Source organism: Emericellopsis cladophorae, assembly GCF_022114955.1.
Source record: "Emericellopsis cladophorae strain MUM 19.33 chromosome Unknown NODE_17_length_331089_cov_116_747350, whole genome shotgun sequence".
NCBI lineage: Eukaryota > Fungi > Ascomycota > Sordariomycetes > Hypocreales > Bionectriaceae > Emericellopsis > Emericellopsis cladophorae.
This window is the reverse complement of record NW_026250942.1, coordinates 180012-205397: the sequence shown is the minus strand read 5'-3', so window position 1 is coordinate 205397 and position 25386 is coordinate 180012. Positions and strand designations below refer to the sequence as shown.

The 25386-nt window shown below is 55.4% G+C and overlaps 11 protein-coding genes across 11 annotated transcripts; 3 read left to right on the top strand and 8 right to left on the bottom strand.

Moving 5' to 3' along the window:
• Nucleotides 1-687: 687 nt before the first annotated feature.
• J7T54_005144 (uncharacterized protein) lies at nucleotides 688-3799 on the bottom strand (the record flags this gene model as incomplete). Its single annotated transcript, XM_051505886.1, has 4 exons — nucleotides 688-2452; nucleotides 2867-3335; nucleotides 3387-3458; nucleotides 3508-3799. 4 exons carry the CDS (start codon nucleotides 3797-3799, stop codon nucleotides 688-690), a joined length of 2598 nt encoding a protein of 865 aa, XP_051362790.1.
• A 2736-nt stretch (nucleotides 3800-6535) lies between these two features.
• Nucleotides 6536-7426, bottom strand: J7T54_005143 (uncharacterized protein; the record flags this gene model as incomplete). Its single annotated transcript, XM_051505885.1, has 3 exons — nucleotides 6536-6846; nucleotides 6895-7321; nucleotides 7406-7426. The coding sequence occupies 3 exons, from the start codon at nucleotides 7424-7426 to the stop codon at nucleotides 6536-6538; spliced, it is 759 nt and encodes a 252-aa protein (XP_051362789.1).
• A 247-nt stretch (nucleotides 7427-7673) lies between these two features.
• J7T54_005142 (uncharacterized protein) lies at nucleotides 7674-8260 on the bottom strand (the record flags this gene model as incomplete). Its single annotated transcript, XM_051505884.1, has 4 exons — nucleotides 7674-7921; nucleotides 7983-8046; nucleotides 8097-8143; nucleotides 8209-8260. The coding sequence occupies 4 exons, from the start codon at nucleotides 8258-8260 to the stop codon at nucleotides 7674-7676; spliced, it is 411 nt and encodes a 136-aa protein (XP_051362788.1).
• Nucleotides 8261-8831: 571 nt separating this feature from the next.
• On the bottom strand, nucleotides 8832-10522 carry J7T54_005141 (uncharacterized protein; the record flags this gene model as incomplete). Its single annotated transcript, XM_051505883.1, has 4 exons — nucleotides 8832-9012; nucleotides 9076-9234; nucleotides 9297-9778; nucleotides 9836-10522. 4 exons carry the CDS (start codon nucleotides 10520-10522, stop codon nucleotides 8832-8834), a joined length of 1509 nt encoding a protein of 502 aa, XP_051362787.1.
• Nucleotides 10523-11160: 638 nt separating this feature from the next.
• Nucleotides 11161-12301, bottom strand: J7T54_005140 (uncharacterized protein; the record flags this gene model as incomplete). Its single annotated transcript, XM_051505882.1, has 3 exons — nucleotides 11161-11505; nucleotides 11557-11839; nucleotides 11925-12301. The coding sequence occupies 3 exons, from the start codon at nucleotides 12299-12301 to the stop codon at nucleotides 11161-11163; spliced, it is 1005 nt and encodes a 334-aa protein (XP_051362786.1).
• Nucleotides 12302-14550: 2249 nt separating this feature from the next.
• J7T54_005139 (uncharacterized protein) lies at nucleotides 14551-15470 on the top strand (the record flags this gene model as incomplete). The annotated part of the gene is made up of 2 exons (XM_051505881.1): nucleotides 14551-14939; nucleotides 14990-15470. 2 exons carry the CDS (start codon nucleotides 14551-14553, stop codon nucleotides 15468-15470), a joined length of 870 nt encoding a protein of 289 aa, XP_051362785.1.
• A 46-nt stretch (nucleotides 15471-15516) lies between these two features.
• Nucleotides 15517-17005, bottom strand: J7T54_005138 (flavin-containing monoamine oxidase A-like protein; the record flags this gene model as incomplete). The annotated part of the gene is made up of 3 exons (XM_051505880.1): nucleotides 15517-16274; nucleotides 16334-16634; nucleotides 16688-17005. 3 exons carry the CDS (start codon nucleotides 17003-17005, stop codon nucleotides 15517-15519), a joined length of 1377 nt encoding a protein of 458 aa, XP_051362784.1.
• Nucleotides 17006-18216: 1211 nt separating this feature from the next.
• Nucleotides 18217-19083, top strand: J7T54_005137 (uncharacterized protein; the record flags this gene model as incomplete). The annotated part of the gene is made up of 2 exons (XM_051505878.1): nucleotides 18217-18580; nucleotides 18629-19083. The coding sequence occupies 2 exons, from the start codon at nucleotides 18217-18219 to the stop codon at nucleotides 19081-19083; spliced, it is 819 nt and encodes a 272-aa protein (XP_051362783.1).
• Nucleotides 19084-19121: 38 nt separating this feature from the next.
• On the bottom strand, nucleotides 19122-20576 carry J7T54_005136 (uncharacterized protein; the record flags this gene model as incomplete). The annotated part of the gene is made up of 1 exon (XM_051505877.1): nucleotides 19122-20576. The coding sequence occupies one exon, from the start codon at nucleotides 20574-20576 to the stop codon at nucleotides 19122-19124; it is 1455 nt and encodes a 484-aa protein (XP_051362782.1).
• Nucleotides 20577-21084: 508 nt separating this feature from the next.
• On the bottom strand, nucleotides 21085-22065 carry J7T54_005135 (putative catechol O-methyltransferase 2; the record flags this gene model as incomplete). The annotated part of the gene is made up of 3 exons (XM_051505876.1): nucleotides 21085-21126; nucleotides 21177-21746; nucleotides 21793-22065. 3 exons carry the CDS (start codon nucleotides 22063-22065, stop codon nucleotides 21085-21087), a joined length of 885 nt encoding a protein of 294 aa, XP_051362781.1.
• A 1662-nt stretch (nucleotides 22066-23727) lies between these two features.
• J7T54_005134 (uncharacterized protein) lies at nucleotides 23728-25222 on the top strand (the record flags this gene model as incomplete). The annotated part of the gene is made up of 3 exons (XM_051505875.1): nucleotides 23728-24104; nucleotides 24157-24597; nucleotides 24649-25222. The coding sequence occupies 3 exons, from the start codon at nucleotides 23728-23730 to the stop codon at nucleotides 25220-25222; spliced, it is 1392 nt and encodes a 463-aa protein (XP_051362780.1).
• Nucleotides 25223-25386: the final 164 nt, after the last annotated feature.

The following is a 25386-nucleotide window of genomic DNA, read 5'->3' as shown; positions in this document are numbered from 1 at the left end:
GGGTTCGATTGCGGGGGACTGCACTGGATGTTAACGAGACACGAGGAGAACATTCCAGCCCACGTGAAATTGCAGACCTGACAGGTACCCTCGGTCCCTCGCTGACCGTCGCATCGCCCCAGCACTTGGCCGCGTCTGGGGCATCCGCATCCATCCAAAACACCAAGGGAATCTCAATTACGTACGGAGTATCCGTACGGCACGTACAGATACTGCGTGCACAACAAAACTCCCGGTTCAGTCGTTCAAACCATCGCTTTATTTCGTTGCTATCTCTACTTCTTGCCAATGCTGCCTTTTCTTTCTTTGTGTCTACAAGGCAAACTATGTCCTTTTTCAATGGCCCACCATTCTTCCCCTTCAACTGGCCGACAGCCTCCACAACCACCTCCCAGCAGTAGAGACATGTGTGGGAAATACCCTCAACTACAATGACAAATGGACGCCATGCTCTCAAGTTGCCCTGAGCCCTCCTCCTGCCTGAACTATGCCTCAACATGCTGTGCTTGCTTACTTGCTGTGCTGAAAGACCAAATGAGTGCAAACGCCGTTCCAGTGGTATCCGGTCCCTTTATGCACACCTGTACCATGCCCAAGCGCACGCTCGCCTGTGCGGTATCCAAATACTCTTTGCCGCCATTCGAGTGGGGTGTGCGCTCCTCCTTCCAGCGAGATTCAAAAAGACAATCAACCACCCTTGCGCTCAGAGGAGTCCTTGGGCGGTTTCTCGGCAAAGCCATGCTGGACGCCGGCAGCTGCAGTCTTTTTCTTACCCTTCCCAGCCTTCTGCCATGCTCCGTCACTCTCACTCTTGGCTCCACGCACGTGACCACCATGTGAGCCACTTGGCTTCGCCTGCGCACCTTGCTTGCCGCCTGCCTTTGCAGACGACTTGGGTAGCTCAGGCAGTGGCTGATCAAGCTTCAGATGCTGCTTCACCGCGCCTGTCCAAGGTGCCGCTTTGGCAGCCCTGCTGCTCTCAGCTGGCGTGGCCACGGGGGGCGTCAGTGCGCTGCTCTCATACACGGGCGAAAGGAGCGAGTTTTCCATTTCTCCAGCCATGCCACCTCGATCATTCGAGATGGCCAGATCAAGAGGAGCAATCACCGCATTCTGCGGTCCTTGGTTCATGAGCTGCTGTCGCGCTGCAGCCGACAGTCCTCCATTCCCCACCGGCTTTGTTTCTTGGCTGAGGTATTGTGGATTCATGTATTGAGTGCTCATCATGGCAATGCGCTCGCGAAAAGATGGGTCTTCTGTCGCAAGGTGGCTGGTTGTCGATTGCATCCCATTCACCATAATGGGAGGATTGCCGGGAACTCCCGTAACGGCCCCGTTCATGTGCTGATACGGGACCGGTTGCAGGTGCGGCAAACCATATGGTTGGTACATGGTCTGCTGCTCACCGTAGGTCGAGCGTGAGGCGGCGGACAGGCTAGCCTTAGGACCTGAACCGTTCACCACCAGAGGCCGGGAAGGGTCGTTCACCCGCTTGCTGGGAGACTGCTGCCCACTGCCTGGACCTTGGGTCAAAAAGTCCCGAGGTGGCGCAGGGGATGGCGACCGAGAAGTTCGCTTCATCCTTCGGTCAAGGATGGTTTGCGGAAGGTCTCCAGAAGGGCGTCGTTTATTCGAGGTCCCGTTCGCGTCACTGGAAGGAACGCTGCGTGCATCCGCGGTCGGCTGCATCGAGTGTGGACTTTCTGAGAAATACGTTGCTCGTTGGTCCTCTTCGGATCGCGGAGTGATGGCGGTTGCTTTCGGAGTTTCGTCAAAGTCAACTTCATCGAGAGTTGATGCAGCGTCCGGCAGTGCGCCGTTCGCTTGAGCCATACTCGCGCTGTTCGCCGAGTGGCTCGTCGGCATGGAACCAGCTAACGCCTGGACATTGATAGCAGGGTGCGATGTTGATGGTGAGCGTGCCGCTGGTTGAGACTGCGATCTAAGCGTGCTGTTTGAAGCGGCTGTGCCCTTTTCGCCGTTGTGCGTGGACCTCTGCATGGATCGCCTAAAGTCATGCTGCGCATGACCAACACCGTTGCTGCTTACAGATGGCTGGGAGAAGGTGTATCCTCCCTGGGTAAACAGCGCTGGCGCCAAGGACATCCCATACAACTGGTACAGATCTGGCCGCATTGCGGCTTGCAGCGGTTGCGGTTGCGGTTGCGGCTGATTATCAAAGGAATTGGTGCGCGACCTGTACGAAGAGCCCGATTGTCCAGGACTTGAAGCGGTTGCCATCATCTGCTGCGCCATTCCCTGGTGCTGCTGCTGCTGATGGCTGTAAGCCTGCTGCGCGTATAGCTGTTGCATATGGTGGGACTGATACAGAGCCATGTAATCATGCGGATAAGGATACTGGGCATACTGCGGGCTCGTGTACCATGACAAATCCTGCTGCGTGTTGAGGATCGCAGGGTACATGCTGCTTGCATGGTCGTAAGCTGGCTGGCTGGAGGATGATCGTCTGTTAGACTGAGAACTGCCACCGTTACCTCGGTGGTTGTTGTGCCGACCTGCTCTATTGCCGCCACGACCACCGCGGGTGCTAGAACTGTTATTCGATTGGGACGCGCTTCGCAACGGGACCGGTCGTGGCGCAGGAGCCTGGCGCGGCCTCTCAATCCGCTCTTCCTTTGGATACACGAACTGCTCGCATGCCTCGTGAAGCTTAGCATCAGATATCAGGTCGAAAGCTCGCCTCAGCTCCCACCGCAGTCCTCTGAAAGTGTATTCGTCCGCAGTGTTGGCCAAGTTTCGCTCTGTGTTGAACGGTTCCTCCACGCAAAGCCAATTATTGCCACCACCTCGCCATCTTTTGTCTGATTTCGGAATTACTCTACCCAACCGTATCGACAAAACATACTTTTCGTAGTCGAACTCGTGCGCATAAAAGCGAAAGAACTGGAACAGAAGATCCGCCACGGAGGACTTGTTGTCGTTGCCGAGCCCCTTGAGTCGCTTCAGATTGTCTGCAAAGCTACTTGGCTCGGCGCCTGGTCTTGCTACTTTGTAGGGCAGCGCGTGAAGGGTCGGCAACACCGAGGGCGTCCGTAGCTGCAGGAAGCCAATGATAAGACATATCCACGTGTAGGAACTGAGTGTGCCCCCCAGCCCTGCGTCATTTATTATCCTCTTGCGTGTCCAGTACTTGATGATCATCATCAATTGTCGTACTCTGGGGTCGATTTCGGCATATATTCGCACCATTCGGGTGTTCTCGAGGGCGGCAGTATTGTTGACGTTCATGTCACAGGCAAGGCACAATTCTGGATCCCAGATCTTGACAATGGGCACCTTAGCGCCAGAGATGCAGACGACCTTTTCCATGCCGTCTAGGAATGTCAGTTTTTGAAAAAAGGAAGTAGGATAGGGGCGGGACATACGCCGATCCAACAGTGCTGCTATCCTGCAGACTTTCTCCATCTCTTTCCAGTCGGTGGTGATGCACACATCGACTGCCTAAGGTTAGCAAATCAACCGGTTCTATCAGCAAAGAGAACTGACCATCTGAATCATCCGAGCATAACAAGTTTCCAGAGGACCCAAAGAGATGCGCCTTGATATCGTGCCCCGGCCATTCATCGTTGAAGATTTTCTCCAACTTGCGCAGCAGCTTCTGGCGGTTCTTTTCAACTCTCTCACTTGGCAATAAGCGGTTCTCGTAGAGTTCGCGCATGTCTTTGGCCAGACTGCGCTCCTCCTCTTCTGTCAATCTCCCTTTCACGCTGCCTAACGGTATAGGTTCGACACTGTATTTGCCGCCATCGTCATATGGGAATCGGCGTCTTTGAATCATTTGCGACGTTTCGTATGGACACCCTCTTGCGTCGGATTTCGGCGGCGGGAGAGGCTTCAGGGAAGGAACATTGCCGTTTGTCTCAGAGTAAACCGATCGTGGCGAATGGTTACCGCCAAAATTCTCACCAGGCGAAGGCTCTCGTGACTCGACGGAAAATTGTCGGGCTCGCTGATGAGGAGTGGACGGCACTGAACTTGAGTAAGGAGCACTTTGTGAATGCAGCGGCGCAGGGGACGTTGTCGATCGGCTACCGGCTTCAGTCCCCTTGTCCTTGAGTTGCGTATGTCGAGCCATGCTGGCATTAGACGAGGCGTCCTTGTTAGAAACTATGACGGATCTGTTCTTGTCCGAGTGCGTATGCGGTCGGCTCCCATGGCCTCCAGCTGCAGCCCCCTTTGTCCACGAATTATCCTTGAGAGACACCTTGCTTGACGAGCGCGACCGTGGCGCTGCCTGGACGTTTGAAGCCGACAGCACAGGTGGCAGTGGTGCGTTCTGAAGGCCACCCCCTCTCGTAGGCGACACGAGTTTGTTGTAATTCGCGACTTGGGCGTGGTGAAGGTGGAACTGATGCGGCAGCCAGTACAAGGGGATCAAGGTCTGAGCATAAGCCGACGGGGGCGCAACACTGGTAGAATGCGCTGTGAGCTCAAGCGAACCGTCCAGATTATGGCTTCGAGATGCGTGGTAGGAGTACGAGTTCGGAATCGAGCCGGTGGATGTGACTGTAGAATTCGCCTTCGGAAATGTGGTGGAGGTGGTGGTCGAGGAAGTGGAGGTATTCGAGGTGGGTCTGGTGGCAGAAGCGTCCTTTGTTCCGGTCGCTGCCACAGTTGCAGTGGCCGATGATGTCGTTGACAAAGACGCTGCTCTGTCTTTCCAACTCGGTATCAAAGGGAACTGGTAAGGCTTCTGGGTTTCTGCCGCCGAGATACTGGAGTCCATGAAGCAGGTATTAGCTACCACAGAGGAGGCTCACTGGACCGATGTGAAGCTCGCGGTTCTGGCAATCGTCGCAGTCAGGCAACGACAGTGTGGTCTTCGATGGTGGCGCAGGACAAGCACCGAACGTGAAGAAATCCACGATATCGAAAGACAGTGGCCAGGGGAGCGAGCGAGCGACTGGTCAAGATGAATCTCCGGCCGAAATACAGCTACCTTTCGGATCGAAGCACGTCGTACACCAGGGGCACGCTATTTCGACTCCGTCCACCGAGGAAGAGGCCGAGCTATCGCACTTTATATAGTCTAGGCTCACGTCCGAGTCGCCTTAAGTGTCAAGTGGCAAACAACTGTTGAGGCTGCACGCGGAGCGCATGGAGCGAGCCGCGGTATTGTTGTTGGAAGCCTGGTCGATTGGGGCGGCCGTTCGGTCGATCACGAGGCAATTCTGCGCTATGCGAGATCCGTATCGTAGTCTCGAAGAGTCTATGGTGCAATGCAGGCTAAGTCATGGACGAAAAGAAAACAAGGAAGGACGCAACTTGCTCTGCAAGTCGCCAGTCGTAGATGTTCGCGCAGCTACAACTCCGAGTGAGCGTGCTGGGCGAATGAGTGGGCGAGGCGAGCGGTGCTGAGAAGTGCACAGACAAGAGATGATGTTGGGTCGAGGATGGAAGTATCAGCTGCTCTGATGTTCGTTTGTGGTCGTCTTTGTCCCCCAGCAGCATTGATACTTTGGAAGGACGGAACGACGTGATGCGCACCCGGACGGTGATAGTGGTGGTGGTGATGAAAGGGGCTCTGGCTCCGACTTGATCTGTGGGGCAGGCGCGGTCTTAACAATTGCATGTGTGCACGTCGCCCACAACTGTTGCTGCTGCCACAAGGGACGAGTAAACACATGCACCGGATCAATCTGCCTCGCCACTTCCATATCTCACACCCAGCAAACTCGCCAGCCCGTCGACAAGAGTCGATCTAGATAGAGCCTGGGACGTGGTTTCTGAGCAGATGGTGATGAGTTCCAAAGACTGGTAGGTGCACTAAAGTGGACCTTCCTGAACTCTGTGTGTGAACCGCGCCAGCTAATTGTGAGTCAAGGGCGAAACATAATCACTGACCACTGTACGGTGCACTAGCCCGTTGCTTATGCTGTGCTAGTGAATTGCCCTCCGCGAAACAGTGACTCTGAGTTTCTCATCGAAGTACTAGGCTGAAGCGGCCGATCACGTCCCGGGCGTCACCATCAACGTTCATGTCCGGGCGTAGTTGCAAGCCTGCAGTGGCCTTTGGAATCGTGCCAGCCACGCACCATCGAACCCCACATGTTAAGGCCCGGCCGCAACTATGCTATCAGACGCCAGGAAGAGCGGCCCGGCGCAGGAACGAACTGCGCTATGTCCGTGTCGTTACAGTGCACGCATCCCGCTCGTGGAATGACGTTGATAGAAGTCATTGATACTGTGGTGAGCCCAGAATGATCCCCAGGAGCCATCCGTCTGAGGGATGACCATTGTGAGTGCAAAATGTTTCAAATCGTATTTGCAAACAGGGGTATGGTCTTGCGACCCGCGGGACGAGATCTCCTGACCCTGAATGGGTTCATAACAGCCCTGGCCATTCCCGGTTACAGGCGCTCTCAAGGACTGCTGCTACGTGAGCACATGTCTGTCTGCGGAGTAAGTGCCGACTCTGCCGCAGGAGAGCCTCAATTCGAGGTACCTACTTAGCACTAATTAAACGCAGCACATTGTCAGCCAGCAGCACTACTTCTTCACATCTCTTTCGTATCTATGTCCAGGCCCCATCAACATCGTAGCAACTACCGCTCACAAAGCTGCTTTCTGGCCCTAGCAAGAAGAGCACCACGTTAGCTACCTCTTCCGGCGTGCCCTGTCTGGGGAAGGCGACCGGGTCGTCGAATGGCGCACTTGCAGGCCGACCCGTCATGTCCCAATGCTTCTGCATCATAGGCGTATATATTGGTCCAGGTGCCACAGCATTCACCCTCACTTCCCGGTGACCGTTCTCCTGGGCAGCCGCTTCGGTCAACCCAATGACGCCGTGCTTGCTGGCGGAATACGCGGCATAGTTGGCCATGCCTGGGCCAACGGTGAGCATGACGACCGTTGTAACACTCTTGCACTCACCTCGATGTCCGTGGATGGACGTCATGTTGACAATGGAGGCTCTGTCCTCAATCACGCGCAGCTGCGCTCGCAAACAGTACATCATCCCCGTCAGGTTCACGCCGATGATCTTGTGCCATTCGCCATCATCTTGGTCCCTCACTGCTTTCTGGCCGTGATCTTTCCCTGTGACGCCCGCGATATTCGCGGCGCCATCGAGACGGCCAAACTTGGCCACGCAGTCGGCAATCCAGTCGTCCACTTCCGCCTTCTGCGAAACATCAATCCGCGTCACAGAGTACGGCGAAGATTTGGACGAAAACTCGACCTCGGCTTTCTCCAACGCTGACGTGTCAACGTCACCAATGCAGACGGTGCCTCCTCGTTCGACGATCAGGCGAGCAGTAGCGAGACCAATGCCACTGGCGCCCCCGGTTACTGTGAACACCTTTCCTGCGAGAGACATTGCAATGTTCGGTCTGGATCATCTCCTAAGGATGATTATTCTTTCTGCAAGAGTCGGCAAACTTACCATATCTTTCGGGCGCGGCATATGTCAGTGCTGCGGAAGGATTGCCCCACCGGGTGAATGCTGTCACTCTGCATGCTACTACGGATCACTCCGTACGGCGTAATTACAAGGAGATCTGCCAAAGGGTGGGCAGACATCTTGAGCAGCTGCCTGGCAATACGAGCCGAAGCCTGAGCAATTATATCTCGACTGTGATTCACGACAACAGCAGTATCGACGAGTACAACAACTTTCAATGTTCATCATTCAGTCTTTTCCGTTGTTTTCTCTACATCTTCTGCTCCTGCTTCGCGCCATCGATGCTCTGGAGGTAGGAGACCCTGTCCTTCACATAGAGCTCAGCTCCAATCGCGTTACCAAGGCTTGCAGCACCACCATCCAGACCACCAGCCTTAATGACAGTCATGTCAGGCATGATCTCGAGCTCGGTGTACAGGCTAGATCCGCAGTTGGAGCAGAAGAAGTGCTTGTTGATCTTGCCCGAGTCACCTGTAATGTCATAAGCCTTTGGGCTTCCTTTTATTCGAGTCAGCATCTCACGGTATCCTCGGCGCTGTCACAGGCAAACTACACATACCCTTGTTCACCTGGAAAGAGGTTCGAGGCACGACCGCGTTGGAGGTGAAGGCACCGCCAGTCCACTGGCCCAAAGTCAGCGCAAACAATATCCCAAGTGGGGCCGGAAGCTAACCTTTTGGCAATCGATGCAGTGGCACAGAGCCTTCATTGCGGGCTCACCTAAAAGGATCAGTAGATGCTCCAATCGGGCACACCCGGCCGGCCATCACCAAAAGGGTGCTCACCAGTGAACTGGTACTCGACGTCCCCACACATGCAGCTTCCTTTGGTGGTCATATTTGTGAACTTGGACGTTTTCTTTTTCGATGAATTCGGGACTTGACTTGGACATCAAGGTGCACCCGCCTTCAACGCTCCTTTTATATACATAGCAGCCTGTCGCCCCGGGTTTTGAAGCCATATACAGTTAGATCTTGTGGATTTACTGTTCTAAAGAGAGCTGACGACCTGCCGTAAATCGAGCAGATCCCCACTAGGTCTAGTCTAGAGCGGCGGGGAACTAGTGGGTCACCCCTCCGCGACAAGCTTGGCATACGTCATGACAAACGACGCCAGCAGTTGAGGCATCATGTTCGTGGATATTATTGACTGTTTGAGCTGAACATGAACAGCATCAGGCCGACATCAGGTCATTACGAAGAGCATGGGCGATGGTAGTCATTGTGGTTGAGTTAGTCAAGCCCTCTGGGTTTCCAAGTGGGCAGATATGGTAGAATGTCCATGACACAAAGGATGCTATGATGCTCCGTGTTTTCAAGGAATTAGCGTCAGCTATGAATATTCCCCGTGTGCGATTTCTCCCACCACCGCCGTCACCCTGAGAGTCCAGGCGTGCCCACGGTAGCGATCACGAGTTGCTGCGATCGGTGACATCTCCGGAAATACCAGTCGTGTCACTCTGCCCAAGCGACTCGAGCAAGCGCGCCCACTTGTCCAAGAACACTTGAACAGAGTCTCTCGTGTGGTGTTTGTAGCTGAAGGAGATCCCCAAAACAAGGTCGCCGTTCCACGAGTGCGATCGACATGACCTATGGAGGAAGCAAAGTTGTCAACGCCAGTGACAGACGGTTTTTGGTAGCCGGGGCACTTACAGCCTGGGCGAGCTCTCATCAGTCACGAGTTGGTACCTGTCGAGCTTGAACCTGCTCTGCTTGTCCTGGTAGACACCATTAAAATGGTTGCCTCCTGGCGGGTCCGACACATAGTTGACACTCATATCCAACTTGGAGGATGACTTGTTGACGCCGGCCCTAGGGAGAAGACGGTGGATCAGCGCAGTCTTGCGTTTGCGGGCCTTGACCCAATGACTTACAAAGCCATCTGGAGAACAAACGCCGTTGCTGGTCGACGAAGCTCGCCTAATGCTGCCACATCCTGCCGCTCGGCAACCGCACTCCATTCGTTCTGAATCTGCTGCGCGACCGACCAGAAACGCTCTTCGCCCTCTAGATCCTCGAGCAGTGATACGGGTGTCCGTATAATCTCCAATAGACCAACCGCAAAACCGACAAACCTGTTGCGCTCGCCCCACGGCTTGTTCAGATCTTTCGCCCGTAGGTCAAACCCAGAGATGACGGTGGCAACCTTGTCCTCGGTGGGCTTGACCTCTTCGTAGAGAGTGATAACCAGTGCTGCTTGAATGGTGGCAGCCAGCCGAACGTTGTTGGCCCTGGCCAGCGCCCTGAGATGACTGAGGAAGTCGGTCTTCCCATTATGGGCGTTTGGAACAGTATGAGTCACAACGCCTGTCCCTGGCCTCGCTTCGCCAGGCTTCACTAGCGGCGGGAGGGCAATCTGTGGTCCTTTTTTTTAAAATTATACAATTGTCAACTGGGAATTGTGGGTACGTACCTCCTTTGGCATCTGCGCCAATGACTTCAATGATTTGTCGGAGATAGGGGCAGCATCTAGAGCCGCCGGCTGAAGCTTGTCTACCTCCTCGCCCCAGGAGAAAGTGATCGACGGGTCAGAGGTGGCGAGCCCTGTCAGGATATAATCCATGATGGACTTCAGGCCTGCACCATCCACAAGAGAGTGGTGGACGTGAAGAAGTAGGTCGAATTCTGAGATCTGCGACTTGCTGGCTTGCTCGGGGCTTACAACGAGATAGAGAAGCGCGCAGTCGCCCATAGCCGTGGGCAATACAGCCTCGTGGCTCAATTGTTCGTACTTGGCGAGCCAGCCCCCTGGTGCTTCTACATACTGCACCGTGCGCTTGGCCCAGGTGACCACGCCATCTGTGTCGTGGACACGATAGACTAGTTCTTTACTGTCCTTGACCTGCGTCGCCACTGTCGGATGGGTCCATCGCGTAGCTATGAAGGCCTGCCGAAGACGTGAACTGAGTGTCTTGATATCGAGCGTGGAAGGCACAGAGTGGTCGACTGAGACAGTGACCCCTAGAGATGGACAGCTTTGGCCCAAGACATACTCATTGAGCATGGCAAGAACAAACTCGGGCGTGGTTAGTGTTCGAGAGTAAAACTCCGGTCTCGCCTCCGATTTGGTCCATGGGTGCAAAGCTGGACGTGAACACATTGCTCTGTTGGAGAATGTGGTCTGATTACAACGTTGGTGTGCCGCGTGTCCTTTCAGGGAGTCAACGACCAAATATCAGTGTCACGAGCGCAAAAACTCTTTAAATCCCAGGGTCACAAAATCTGACAGCATCTGGCCCTCAGAGGAGTGGAAAACTTCGGACCTTTTGACGAGATTGACCCCTGTTTGAGGGTCGTAAAATCCCCGAACCCTTACCAATCTATTCGACAGCGATGTACATTCATGTTGTAATCTGTGTGAATTCAGTGACAGGACGATTTTATGGTCGACCACACTCGCCGTTCATGTTTGCACAAACCGGCTTAATTAGGAGCAGTGTTTGGTGCAGTCGTATTCCAGTGTTTGAAGTTGATCGTCCTAATCAGCGCACGTTGTAAATTAACCGAAGAGACATGCCATTGAAATATGGATGCAAGCATATCTTATGGAAAGATACATTTTACAATCACTCTTAGTGCGCTGCGAGTGTCAATTTTCAAACATGCGGCCTTTCAATTAATCATGGAAATTCCATGGAGGGAATCGTGTCTACAGTCATCATTATCATCCCGCTGTGTGATCACTAAACCAAGGCTTCATTACACCGAATGCTCCAAGTGCCAACACCATGCGCCCCCTCACTCGACCAATTCCAACAACGTCGCCTCCAGAAATTGCTTCTGCTCGGTGACAAACCTCCTCGCCTCGCTAATATCAAACGTGCGCCCACAGCGCTCCCTGTCCCTCAGCTTCTTCTCCATGGCTCGGATCCTCTCCTCAAGCACCTCGAGGCGGTACTGTGTGTATTGGCCGTAAAGTTCAGGGAGCGTACTGATTCCACGCACGCCGGTTAGAACGACCTCATCCCGGATAAGGGGGTTCTTTGGTCGGAAGGAGGTCACCATGGAGATGCGCTCTCGGCCACCCATGGCCTTGAGAGCCTGGTGCTCAATGTACCGACCTTGCATGACGACGGCAGTCCCCTAGAACTTTTATCAGTAGGTGTCTCCGCGCATGCACCCCGGGACGCTCACCTTTGCTGGTCCCCTGACCTTCATAACGTCACCGAAACCAGTCTTCAGGGCTGTCTCGCCCCCGACCATGCCTGTGCAGTCGGACAGCATCGTTACGCAGACAAATGGAAAACTGTCTCGGTGCCACGCAAACGCTGAATCGTCCGAATTGGCCGTGTCTTTGATCTGGGACAGCTCGGTGTTGGCGTTGTTCACGGAAATGTTAATGTGGCCGACGTCAAACTCGATAGCCGGTACAAGCTCGATGCCTGCAATCTTGGAGACGGCAGCCAAGACCTCTGGGCTATGCCAAGCTGCGAAGATGAAGGGTGCTAGTCTTTACTGAGTTCAAGCCAGGCACTTGTGTCGCAATGGGGGAACACCCTTACCTGGGACCGAACCCTCGGATCATATTCTTGGCAAAGTCGGAAGAGTACTGGCAGCTCTCCAGGACAGGTTGGCTGAAGATCTCGGCTCTCATCTGCGCAATGGCGTCGGGGGTGAAAAGCGAGAAGGGCGTCGAAGCAGCTGTGTTGGAGATACCCTGTCCCTCGAGGCCAATTTCCCGCATGGAGTAGATCTTGTCCGGCTCGACATAGTTGAGGTGCTTCTTTGGGTCGAACGCCACGCGCTCCGGTATGCGGGCTTCGTCGATGAGGTACTGTGGCAGAGTGTGTGTTGGGCGAGTGGGACATCTGACTTTGGGGCCGACGACGGTTGGCGGTGCCAGCGGAGGCAAGCTGATAGGAAATACTGAAGTAGCCATGGGGGATGAAGTGTTGATCTCTAGCGTAGAGCTCTGTTTTATCAGCAATGGTTTTCTAATTAAATATTAAGTTATTGCAATGCAGGTGTAGTCTGGGCAATGCTTCGAGACTAGACCTCTATTCATTTTATATCTGTTCATGGCTGCCTCATGAACATAAAGGGGCACTTGCAATCCCCGATGCCGGCAGGAGGCTAGACGATAATCACCTTGGTACGCCAGACCCCAAAGAAGAAGGATGGGAGAGAGTCCTGCGTCGGTGGACGGCCAAAGGTGAGGCCATCATGAGCGATACGGACATCACATGGTGCGCAGAAGCTATCTGCTGCTGTGCACACATCATCATGGCCCTGTCATGAACTAGGCCGATTAGAGAGGTATCTCATTGGGCCTCTGCGGAATCTAGATTGAGCTTCTATCGTGGCAGCCAATGCAGTGTTTGTCGTTTCACAACCACATTAGGACAGAGATCATGATTGGATTGGTGCACCGGGCATCGACGCAGCTTTGTAGGCACACACCCTCCCAGAGACTCTATACAAAGGTCGGGGGAGGCGGAGATTCGATGTTGGTTTAGAATCTAGGGTCGAAGCGGGAACAAAGACGGACATTCTGTCCCGAGGATGATTCGGGAGACGGCGGACGGACACCAAACCCGATCAGCTGAATGGCGCACCATGGCCGCCGGCCTGGACGGATCGCTGCGGTGAGGCCCAGCCGGATGTGTGATGGAAACTGTGAGTCTATCTTGCATGCTGTGCATTCTCAAGGCTCTGCCTGACATTGTGATAGCAAGGTTGGTGACTGAAAGGTCTGGTGTTGAATCAAGTCGGCAGTAGAGTCTCCCTGGAAGCGTCGTTCGCTCGATCACTGTATGGCTACCAAACAGCGAAGCCACTGGTTCAAAGACATTCTGCATTCCAGAGCTTGACATTTCGTTCGACGGTCCGCCATCTCCGCCGGCACCACCGTGGGCAGGAGACGGTCAACGTGTCTGGGAGCGACCAATCGTAATATACCGTTCAGAATGATATCAAGACCAAGGCTGCAAGGCACGCAGATGACAAGAGGAGAGAGGCGGAGGAGAACGCGTCCAGCTGCCGAGTGTCACCTGCGCGCGCACGCTGCAGACACCCCCTCAGCGTGCACGGACACTGTCCCCGCGAAACCGATATCCGGCCGTCTTGTGCTAGCAGGGCGATTCCCAAACCTTGAGTCAGTTGCACAGGCGGTCAGCTGGCATACCACCGACCGCTGACTGGCCAGGCTGCCCTTTGCTATGACTGAGAGAATGCGTTGTTCATGTTCATCTTGTCACCAGCTGGCTCTTGCGGGGTAGACGTTAGATAGATCATAGACCCCAAGATAACAGCCACACCGGCCGTCGGAGACCCAATCATTGCCACTATCACGATAATCGCAGGCCTGAACGACCCGTGGGAGCGTCGAGCTTTCTTCCAAGCATGCTGCAACCGCGAGGCAGCTTGAGCTGGGCAGACGCGCCGCCGCCTGAAGCGATCTGAGTGTCGCTGCCTTTTGGACGACTGGAACTTACTTGAATTCCGTAAGTCGGAAGTTGGCACCATGCCTCGCAGAAAACGGTCGTATATTCCGAAGATTAAAGGTGCGCTCGTCTCATCCGGGATCCACTCATCACTAGCTGTCATGCTGAATGGTCCTAGGCTGCTACGAATGCTCGCAGCGCCGCATAGACTGCGACAGAACAGAGCCGTCGTGCCGAAAGTGTGACTCCAAAAACCTCAGCTGCAGTGGCTGTGGACCCGTCAAGTTCAGGTTTCGCGATGGGCTGGCCAGAGGTAGCAAGAAGTCAGGGGAGAAGAGGTACTGGAGGATGATGGCGAGCGCTTGTTCAGGTGCCCCGGCGCCATGCTGCAACGATTCTAACAACACCACTCAAGGGGTCCAATCGCCAAGAGAGACCACAGAAGACACCGATTACTGCGAACCAAATGCATCCGATACTGCGAGCGAGTATACATCACCAAGAGGCACTTGGTGCTTCAGTGACGGCATAGCTACCACAGCAGAGGCGATCAATGGCGATCTGGCCTTGACCTCACCACCAAGTCCGACTGAGGACATATACCGTGCTAACTACCCCTTCCTATCTCCGGGACTGTCCATTTTGGATTCTTCCACGAGATTCTTATTGTCACATTGTGCGTAGTCCATCAGCAAACGCAAGGACTTTGACTGACCATCCAGTTTCTGAGAAGATTGCACCTGAAATGTTGGTCATTGACAGCACATGCAATGGATTCCGGCATCTCGTCCTTCCCATCGCCCTCACAGACGATCTCGTCCTGAGCGCCGTGCTCGCCGCCTCCGCCTTCCACCTAGCCGGCAACAAAGGCTACAACGCACATCCCGAGTCGCTCTACGCAGGTGCCATTCACAAATTACAACAACGGCGGGAGCTCACGGGCTGCGATTTCGAGACGAGACAGAGAGTCATCCTCGCGATCGTGGTCCTCCTCGTGGTTGTCATGATCAACGGCTGCTCAGACTTTCCAGTCATGTTCCGGATGCTCCAGTCGGCGCTCGACGCCATCGGTGGCGAGGAAGAGCTCGTCCATGGTGGAGAGGTGGCCGAGTTTTCTCTACGGCAGATCCGAAAGTAGGGCAGTCCCAAAGGCCGCTTGAATGTGCTGGCTAACCAGTATGCAGAATGCGGGTGTATGCTGCCCCTTTACTCAGCCCTGACGCTGGCCTCCACGCCATGACAGCACAATCCGCCGCCAGCTTCGACTGCCTCACCTATTACATGCACAGATACCCACAGCACGCGGAGAAATTCTTCATCCTGGCTGATCTACGGCGTCAAGCATTTAGCATATACATTGACCGTGTGCTGGGCGCACCGTGGGTCAACGAGGACAGAGTCGATAACTTTATCGAGACATTTGGGACGTTTCCTCGTGACGCGCCAGGGGAACATATTGTTACATGGTCCAGCTTCATCGTGGCATCGGAAACGAGGAATCCAGATAGCCAGGAGTTTTTCAGAGCATTCCTGACCAGGCAGTTTACGCGGAATGGGTTTGGGAATATCCCCAGAGCGCTGGACCTGTTGGAAGCTGTGTGGAGTGCCGGAGGAGACGTGGACTGGCCAGCCCTGTTGCCTGAGCCCAAAGTGTTTATTATGTAAATTATAAATCAGTGCCAACTGTAATGATAGCTTGACACAAAGTCTCTCACAACCGCGGTCGGAGCCTCAACGCTTCGCTGACCTCAGCAGCTCCCTTTTCGCCCGAACACAGCGCACCCTCCATGTAACCCTTCCATTCCTTTGAATATTCAGTGCCGACAAAATGCAAGTTGCCCACCGGTTTTCCATACACATCTGCATACTTGGTGTAGTGACCAATATCGGTGATCGGGGCCAGAGCTCCCTGACTGAACGGCTCATGCTTCCAGACAAAGTCGTACACTTCGGAGGGATGATAGACGTCGGCGTCCCTCTTGTCACCCACGTTGTATACCTGCGCGAGCTGCTCTATAACTGCCTTTCGCCGCTCGTGAGGGTACAATTTGCTCCATTCAGCGCCGTTGCTCCCGTTCACGAAGCACGTCAAGGCATATACGCCCTTTGTGTCGACGGAGGTGTCGCGGCCAATGTTCACTGGGCCGTTGTAGCTGATGAAGAATCCGTTGAAGCCCAAGTCTCGCCACCATGGCTTGCGATACATGACTATACACTTATTGTAGTGGCCCAGCTTGGTCGAATCGTAGACGCTGCGGTTGGGTGGCGGGAGCGGCGGTGTAATGTTGAGCCCTTTGTACATGGCGCTGGGAATGGAGAGAATGCACCTGCGCCCGTGGAATACTGTGCCATGTGTGGTTGTGACGGTGATGTGACGCCCGAGGTCTTGAACAGACGCGACAGGTTGGGACAGGTGGATATGCTGGCGCCCTACCAAGTCAGCAAGGCCCTCAGCGTACTGTTGCGTGCCTGTTTATGTTCAAGTCAGAAGGTGAGCTAGCTGAGGGCACGGTATCAGGTAGCCTCACCTTTCACAAGCCGCTGGTGCTGGCCACCCGTTTTGTCGTCGGCGCGGATGGAGAAGAGTCCACCATTTGTGCGGCAGTAGTCGATGAAGAAGGCTGCCGACTCCTCTGTCGAGTTCACTCCATGCATGACTTGCGCCCAGACATTAATCATTTTGATTGTCTTGTCCCGTGCATCCAAGTTCCTGATGTACTGGTCTAGAGTGAGGTTGTCATCTTCCGGACGTGGAGGCTCTCTCTTGAGTGACTCTTTCTGGACATGGTCACGGATGCGCTCCAGGTCCTTTTTATCTTCGGCGGCGAACTTGTGTCATTAATACTCAGTCCATCCTGTCATGCGGCAGAAACGGAACTCACATTCGGCGTGATGCCAAAGGGGAACTCCATGCGCTCATTCTTGCCCTCCTGCATGACAGCCTTGCCCTCCAGCCGCTGCGTGACCGTCTCGAGGCCGAATTGTCTGGTGTACTTGGCCATCCTCTTCTGGGTGTTCAGATTCACCCATGCGGCGCCCAGGTCAGCGACTCCTTGGGCGGATGCCAGAGTCACACTCCATACTTTTCCGCCGACGCGGTTGCGCGCTTCGACGACGGCGACGCTGAGACCAGCTTGCTGCGAGGAGTAGGCGGCTTGAAGGCCACTCAAGCCGGCGCCAATGATGAGGACGTCGAACATACTAGTTTTGCTAATACATATAGTCAATCGCTAGGAAAGAGAACAACGTATTCTCACAGGCACGCGAGGCGACGAACAGATGCATGATGGGGATGGGGCTCATTAATACATATATGATGTTTGGGGATTTCCTAATCGGGTAATTTCCAAGAGAGCATGGCGGAGAACCACAAGCGGGGGGGTGCAGCCTGGGCTTTGAGGGAGCATGCCCTCTAGGATTCATCATCGTGCCTGGGACAAGAGTTCACATGAAATTCTCCTATTCAGTCCAATTTCATGGCTCTTGAGGTTTACAAGCTCGTGACCGGGGTCACCCGCCGTGCTGCCTTGACCCGCCACAATCGGGATCGGCAGGCTACGGCAGCGGACACCGGGAGCGCCAACCCATTTGTGGTAATTTCGATGAGATCGTTGCTTCACCTTGTGACCTTGCCAGCCTTGCTCACTGCACCTCTTCGACGCGGCACAGCCCGACAACGGGATCGGTTAGTTTCATAGAGGGGTTGAGCGACTAGGAGACAGCCCTGCACGTTGCAGCAGGTGTTCAAGTGATGGAGGGTGGTCTCTTGGGCGACATCTTGCTCTCGTGTCGTATGCGTACCCTATACCAGTCTGCAATAGCAACTGTCCACTTCCAACCCAGCCATCTCACCCGGATCTTTATCTTGGCAGCATTTTCGTCGATGATGATCTCAAAATTGCATACATCATTGATTGGGGTCTATAACATTGGGCCTCATCACCGAGCTACACGAGGACAATGCATCAGAAGAGGAAGCGATTCAATGTTTTTCGAGAGAGCGCCACTGTCTGGAGCAAAGGCAAGCTCACAATGTAGGGTAGGCCATTCACCTCAACCCGAACATGCCATCCGTCAGTCTGGTATCATCTAGACAGGGCAGCCTTCAAGAGCTCGAGCTTCTATTCTATCGTCTGAAGCAGTTCGAGATGTTCTCGCACACCATCTCCATCTCGCCCTTGGTCTTCACAAAACAGAGAACATCAAGACGTCCCCCGAGTCACGACCGCCAACAATATCCCTGCCACCCACCACGGCATCTCCATTTTTACCCGGCTCCCTGCATGATGCACTCCTGTAATCTTCAGGGGAACCAGCCAAGGCCCCAGGGGTTGGTGACTCGTCCGTCACCCAGTGTCCTCTGACACCATCCTCAAGTCGACAACGCAGATCCCTAGCACCGCCGGTCACCATGCTCTCCAGTCTCGGGACCAAAGTCGCCCTCAAAAAGGTCGGCCTCCCCTCCTCGACCTTTGACCTCTCTACATGGTCCGCGCCGCCGACCGGCACGGCGCGTCGCGAGCCCAACAAGTTGCGGAAGAAGCAGCCCACACCCGAGGAGGAGGCAGAGAATGGCTGGGCGTCCTGGATGGGCTCGTGGAACGTGCAGAGTCTACCGCTGACCATCAGTCCGTGGTTCGCGCCGCCCCCGCCCCCCGTCCACGTCGCTCGCGTGCCCAACGTCGGCGACAAGGCGCCCGTGGACAGTCATGCGCGGCTGAAGCTCGGGGGAAAGAGGACACTGGTCGTCTTCTTGCGCTGCGTGGGCTGTGCCTGTACGTTGATCTCTGCAAAGTCCCAAAGCACCGCTAACCGAGAGACAGTCGCCCAAAAGACCTTCCTCGCCCTCCGATCGATAGCAAACCGCCACGTCGGCACGATCCGCTGCGTCGCCGTGTCCCACTCGTCCCCGCACGCGACCAAGAAATGGATCGACATGATCGGCGGCGCCTGGGACGTCGAGGTCCTCATCGACGAGCAGCGCAGCCTCTACGCGTCCTGGGGGCTGGGCCTCGGCAACTTCATGTACCTCTTCCACCCGGCCGCGCAGGCGCAGGCCTGGAAGGAAAAGGGCTGGCTCGGCGACGAGGTGGCCGCGGCCGTCACGCGGACGAGCGCCGTGGCCGAGGAAGACGAGGGGGGCGTCCTGGGCAACAAGTGGCAGGAGGCGGGCGCCTTTGCCGTCGACACCAAGGGCACAGTGGTCTGGGGAGGTAAAGCGACGCGGTCGGACGATATGATGAATCTAGATGAAGGAGCCATGATTCTAATGCTATGAAAGGGAGGGATACGAGAAACAGTGAGCCGTCATCTCACTCACTTGGCCTGAAAGGCCTTTCCCGTGCTGACGTTGACCTTGTGCCAGCGGCCCCAGACGAGATAACGCGCAAACTGCACGGGCCAGTAGACGTGATACAGCCACCACCACGGCCACGGGTCCCAGGTCTCAAAGGTGCCGTCCTTCCAGTGCTGGACGTGCTCGACAAAGCTCCGAAACTCGGGCGTCTTGTGCGGGAGGGCCGGGAAGTCGCGGTACAGGGGGTACAGGAGGCGCTCGACGGTCTCCTGGCCGAGCCAGTAGTACTTGTGCGGGTGGCGTGGTACAATGGGCGGTCCCCTGCTCGGCGTGTCGTGGAGGACGGAGAGGTACTCGGCCACGAGCTCGGGCGTGTCGTTGAAGAGGACGACGGCCGTGTGCACGCGGGGGTTGCATTCAATGGGGTAGACGACGACCTCGCCCTTGTCCTCGCCGGCCTTGACCAGAAAGTCGAAACTGGCATGGCCGGTGAACGTCTCGCCGAGCGAGGCGGCCAGCTTCTCGGTGAACTCCAGCATGGCGTTGCTCAGGGGCGTGTCGGGGTCCATAGCCTTGTAATGCATCAGGAGCTCGGATGAGGGGCACGACACGAAGGCGCGCACCTTGCCACGGACGACGAGGGCGTGCGTGCAAAACTCGAAGCCCTGGATGAACTCTTGCACGATAAACTTGCCGCTGCCAAGCGGGATGCTGTCCAGTCTGCGCAGCGTCTCCTCCTCCGATTCCAGAGGCAGAAGCGGCATGTCGAAGCGCGCAATGTCGTTGACGCCGATGGGTTTGATGAGATAGCGCGTCGAGGCGTCCGGCGTGAGCTTGAGGCCGCCTCGGTTGGCAAAGAACTCAATGATATCCGACCGGCTCGAGACGATCTGCGTGTCGGGAATGGGCAGGCCCAGCTTGTGGCAGAGCGTCATGAACGAGTCCTTTTCGTGCAGCAGACGAACGTGCCGGGCGCTGAGCTGGATGGCCTTGGCACTCGTCTGCGATTCAATCATGTCCCTGGCCAGACCATCCTGGATCGCCGCGCTGACGTCCGAGTTGGACACCCAAATGTCGACCTTGTTCTCGCGCACAATCTTGAGCAGCGCCAGGGCATACCCGTCATCCTCAATGTCCTCGTCGTCGGGCATTTCCTCCGCTGCTGGCCACGGCAGAGCGTAGAACTTGTCAATGGCGGACGAGACGCGGCCCTGCGACAGGGCGTGAAAGTCGGCGCCAATGACCCGGTGGCCTGCGCGACGGAAGTGCCTGGCGAGCGCGAGACCCTTGGCCATGCTGACGCCGGTCACCAGGACGGTCTTTTTGCCGCGGGCGCCATTGTGGGATGGCTTCCTGCCGAGGAGGCGGGAGTAGACATCAATGCATAAGATGACGAGGGTGTCGATGGGCAGGAAGACGAGGCTGAGGACCAGGAGAGCCAGGTTCTTGATCCTGTGGCGCCAAAAGTCGAGCATCTTGGTAGGGATGGCGAGACCAATCCAATACTGATGTCTGCAACGGGAAAAATGAGGGTAGAGGATGGCGGTTAGCTGGCAAGGTGATGGTGATGGAGGGCGCATTGACGCTGAGCATCCGCTGTCGCCGCGTCGGGAAGATTCATGTTGATCGTGCCGCGCCAAAAAAAGTTAAAGACGTCATCATTAGGTCTCGATTATTACCTTTCTTTTCCGTCTTCTGCTTGTTTACGTAGTACTTATGGAATTGCGGCTTTTTACGAGGCGAGAATGGCCGGACAGTTCACACCGTGGGCAGATTACCATGTTGTCTGTCGCATGGGATTCTGGACTTGCCCATGTCGTCGGCTCTGCGTTAGCTTATGCTATACCGTAGCCTGTGCGGAATGATGGGAAGCTTGAGACATGGCCCATATACGTCTCTTCATTTCATCAAGAACAGTTTCTCAAAAGAAAAAAGGGAACAAAAAAAGAGCAGCGCCTCTATCTGACTATGCATTCAAGTCTGTTAACCCTCCTTGCCCTTGCATCTCGTCACTTCAATGCCATCCTGTATCGTGTTAGCCACCAAATGTCAATCCCCAAGACCCTTGTACTCACCGGCACGCCCGTCGGCTCAAAGCTCTTGATCAGCTCGCTGCTGTACACCAGCCTCGGGTCGCCCTTGATCATCGTGTCCAGCCTCTCGGCCCCATGCGTCTTCTCGTACTGCTGCGAGTACCGATCGTCAAAGTCCTCCGTGCCCAGCCCGCTGGACGAGGTCGACGCCAAGAACTCCTGCTTCTTCTTCTCGACAGGACTGCGCACGTACTCCAGGTAGGGCGGGTTGCCTGGCTTGATGACATTGTCCGCCGCGAGCACGGTGCCCTGCTGGATGATGCCCAGCTCCTCGCACAGCTTGAGGTCCGGCAGGTAGGCGGGCTTGTAGTGGTCGATGAACATGAGGTCGACCTTGTCGAGGCCCTGCTGCGCGAGGCGGCGGATGCCTTGGTCGCTCGACCCGACGACGACCTTGACCACGTCGCTGAGTCCGGCGAGGTCGACGAGGGACAAGATGACGGCGGCGAACTCGGGGTTGCGCTCGAGGGAGTAGTACGTCTTCCCACCAGCATCACGCACCGCCGCGCCAAAGAGGACGGCAGAGTAGCCAACGTAGCCTCCCAGCTCGATCTGCTCTCGTCAGCCAATGTCCCTGTCTTGGTGAGCAGAGTCTTACCATGATCTTTGGTTTCACCTCTTTGATCAGATCCGTCACAATCCGGCCCTTGTCCTCGCCAACGTTCATGAGATACTTCCTTGTCCGTCCATACTCGTCAATGGCAGCAAGGACCTTTTCAGGCGACCCCCGTATCTCGTCAATGTTGGGTCTGCTGTACACAAAGTGCAGCAGCTCAATCTCACGACCGTCGTCGAAGAAGACCTCTTCCTGGGCGGCGTACGCCTTGCTATCGTCAAAGTTGGTCATTGCGTCTGGACTGTCACTTGACATTGAATCTTCTGGCTGTGACGATCTTGGGAAGTGAGCCTATCGCTTTTTTTTTTTTCTTTCTTTTTTTTTTTTCTCCTGCTCGCAAATCAGCTACGTGCTGCTAGCTATCAGCCAAGCTCCCGAGCTCAAGCTTTCCCCTCCCTCTCCCTCTCGGACCTCGCCCCCTCCATCACCACCAGGAGCAGCTGCTCCTGGCCTAGCTGTGCCGTGTCTTAGATGCGCAGCATAGCTCCGACCCGCCCATTCATATGCTACATTGATCGCATCCTGCATACCCGTCCCGTTCATACAGGCCGTTTGCGGGGTCCTCTCGCCACGCAGTCACCTGCTTTCGCGCCATTGCAACTCCCATGACGCGCACATGATGAACATCGCGTCGACACCTCGAGCCGTCATTGACTGTGTACCTTCCCACATCCACAACGCCAAGCAGGTTTCATACCAGATCTAACAGTGCTAGCATGAGATCTGTGATTGATTTCCCGATCTGATCTCAACGGCACTAGGCGCTTTAGAGTTCAGATCCAGGGGTCGATCCATCCGAACCTTTTGCGCCTTCTCCACATCGACTACGCTTTGGCGGAGCAAAACAGAGATCGATGAGGGTCGCAGACTCGCAGCCCTCATGTTCATGGAGATGGCATGCAGGGCAGGACCATGGCGGCTTTGGATCCCCACGACACCTTCCCAGAGATGCCGAACTTTCGACGACGAGACCCCCCCCACACAAGAGCAGTAGCTGGCGAGCTTGTTGAAGCTGTAGCCACCACGAGTCCCTGTCTATGGATCTGATTGATGGATGGCCGTCCTGTCTAGCGAGGCGTGCTGCAAGGCCTTCAATGGACCGTCTCAAGTGTCGAAAGATCGAGGGTCTGCCACCCACTCGAGATTGTTGGCTCCGACTCTCGGCATCATCACTCTTTGACCTTTGCTTTTTGACCTGCACGCAGCCCACGAAACAGGCACAGAAGTGGGTTGATGAGGGGGACCGGCAGCATCGCCCGTGTTACCGTGTACAATGTCTGAGGCTGCTGGTGGAGTTGTCAAGCCCGCTACTGATGTTGGCGAGCGGACCAGGGGCATGGAACACGCATTGTCGTGAGCATCATCGACTTTCTGAGAATGCCATGCTTTTCCCACCCACTGTACAGACTACCGCACTGGAATGCGGCCGCTGCCCGCCTTAGCAAAAGTGCACCGTACCGCAGGCAGCATCGTACACTTCGCTCGATCTCGTCTAGCAATGCAGGGCCGCACCTCCACGACCCGTACTTCCCGACGTATCCGGGACTTGTTGACGCCAGCAGCATCGGCGGCGTACACATGTCCGTTGTACTTTTGGTGTTCTACACCGCACTCGAGGACCCCACGGTCCGATCGCGGCAATGTGGAACGTGAAAGTCTAGATGGACGAAGGACGACGGACGACAGATCTGTCCATCATCTCATGTACCTGTTTCCACCACCGCGAGCAGCCTGGGAGAGGATATAAAAACCCAAGTACATGGCATCCCCATCTACATTCTCTTTCCTTCTGCACCATTCCTCGTTCAACATCCTCCTCCACCTCCTTTCAACAATCCCCTGATCCTCTTTCCAGAAGACATCGAGCCGGTCCTTTCCTTGGCCGCTCACACCAATTCAACCCCTCCGTCATTCATCATGTCTGACATGAAGGCTACCGTGGAGCCCACCACCGAGGGCTTCAGCGTCACAGGCTACGAGAAGATCGAGTACGACTTTGAGTTCCTTGACAATGTCCTGGACCCGGCCAATGCCCAGCTCGCAGAGTGCTACTCTCGCTGGAAGCGCTGCCTGGCCGTCATGGACATGAACATGTACGGGCTGTACGGCCCTGCCCTGCAGCGCTACTTTGACCACCACGGCATCCATTTGGTCGTCCACCAGACCCAGATTGGTGAAAAGGCCAAGGGCATGGACACGCTCCTCGGCATCGTCGACTCTATGAACGACTTTGGCGTGTACCGCAAGGAGCCTGTCCTCGTCGTTGGCGGTGGTCTCGTCACAGATGTGGCCGGGTACGTCTCTTACTCTTTCCCAGTGTTCATGCTGTTCTGATGCTCTCCCCAGCTTCGCTTGCGCTTCGTACCGTCGCAACACCAACTACATCCGCATCCCCACCACCGTCATCGGTCTCATTGACGCGTCCGTCTCCATCAAGGTGGCCGTCAACTACGGTCGCTACAAGAACCGTCTGGGCGCCTACCATGCCCCCATGAAGACCTTCCTCGACTTCACATTCCTGCGTACCCTTCCTACGGCGCAGATCCGCAACGGCTTCGCGGAGCTCATCAAGATCTCGTCCTGCGCTCACGGCGAGACTTTTGACCTGCTGGACCGTTATTGCGAGGATCTCATCTCTACAGGCTTCGGACGCACAGACGATGCCAATGAGGAGATTAAGGTGGCGGCCGACAAGATCTGCCGCGCGGGAATACACGAGATGCTCAAGCTAGAGACGCCCAACCTGCATGAGATTATGCTTGACCGCGTCATTGCCTACGGCCACACGTGAGTACTCTGAACTTTTATCCCGGAACATGAGAGCTGACCGAATTGTAGGTGGTCTCCCCTGCACGAGCTGGTGCCTGACCCGCCCCTGCGTCACGGCCACGCCATCTCCATCGACATGGCCTACTCCGCTACCCTCTCCCACATCCGCGGTCTTCTCTCGACGCCTGATCACCGCCGCGTGCTCTCTCTCTTCTCGCGCGCCGGTCTGTCTATGGACCATTCCCAGTTCGACAGTGACTGCCTCGAGAAGGCGACGCAGGCCATCCTCAAGACCCGCGACGGCAAGCTTCGCGCTGCTGTCCCCGTCTCGCCCATGGGCAAGTGTGTCTTCCTCAACGATGTGGAGCACGAGGAGATGGCGGCTGCGCTTGAGGTGCACAAGCGTATTGTCAAAGAGTATCCTCGCGCCGGTGAGGGTATCGAGGCCTATGTCGATGGTAGCGACACGGGTTACAATGTGCAAGGACGTCCAGTCGAGGAGATCATGGCCAAAAACGGCTTCGTTAAAACGAATGGGTCGTTGAAGAATGGTACCACCGCGACGGTTCAGGAGATTAAAGACCTCATGGGTGGCTGTGAGCATTCACATGTGCCCGTCGCTGTGACAAATGGGTCTTCATAGCTGCATAGTGTATGACAATTGTCTGCGGCTGCGAAAAGTCTGGGATATTGGCTTTGGTCAGTGGTATTATTCATTCATCAGTCACTTAGTGACAAAAAGCTTTTCGCAAATTATACAATTGAGGCGCATTCAAGATATTTTCTGTTATTGTTTGTATATTCAAT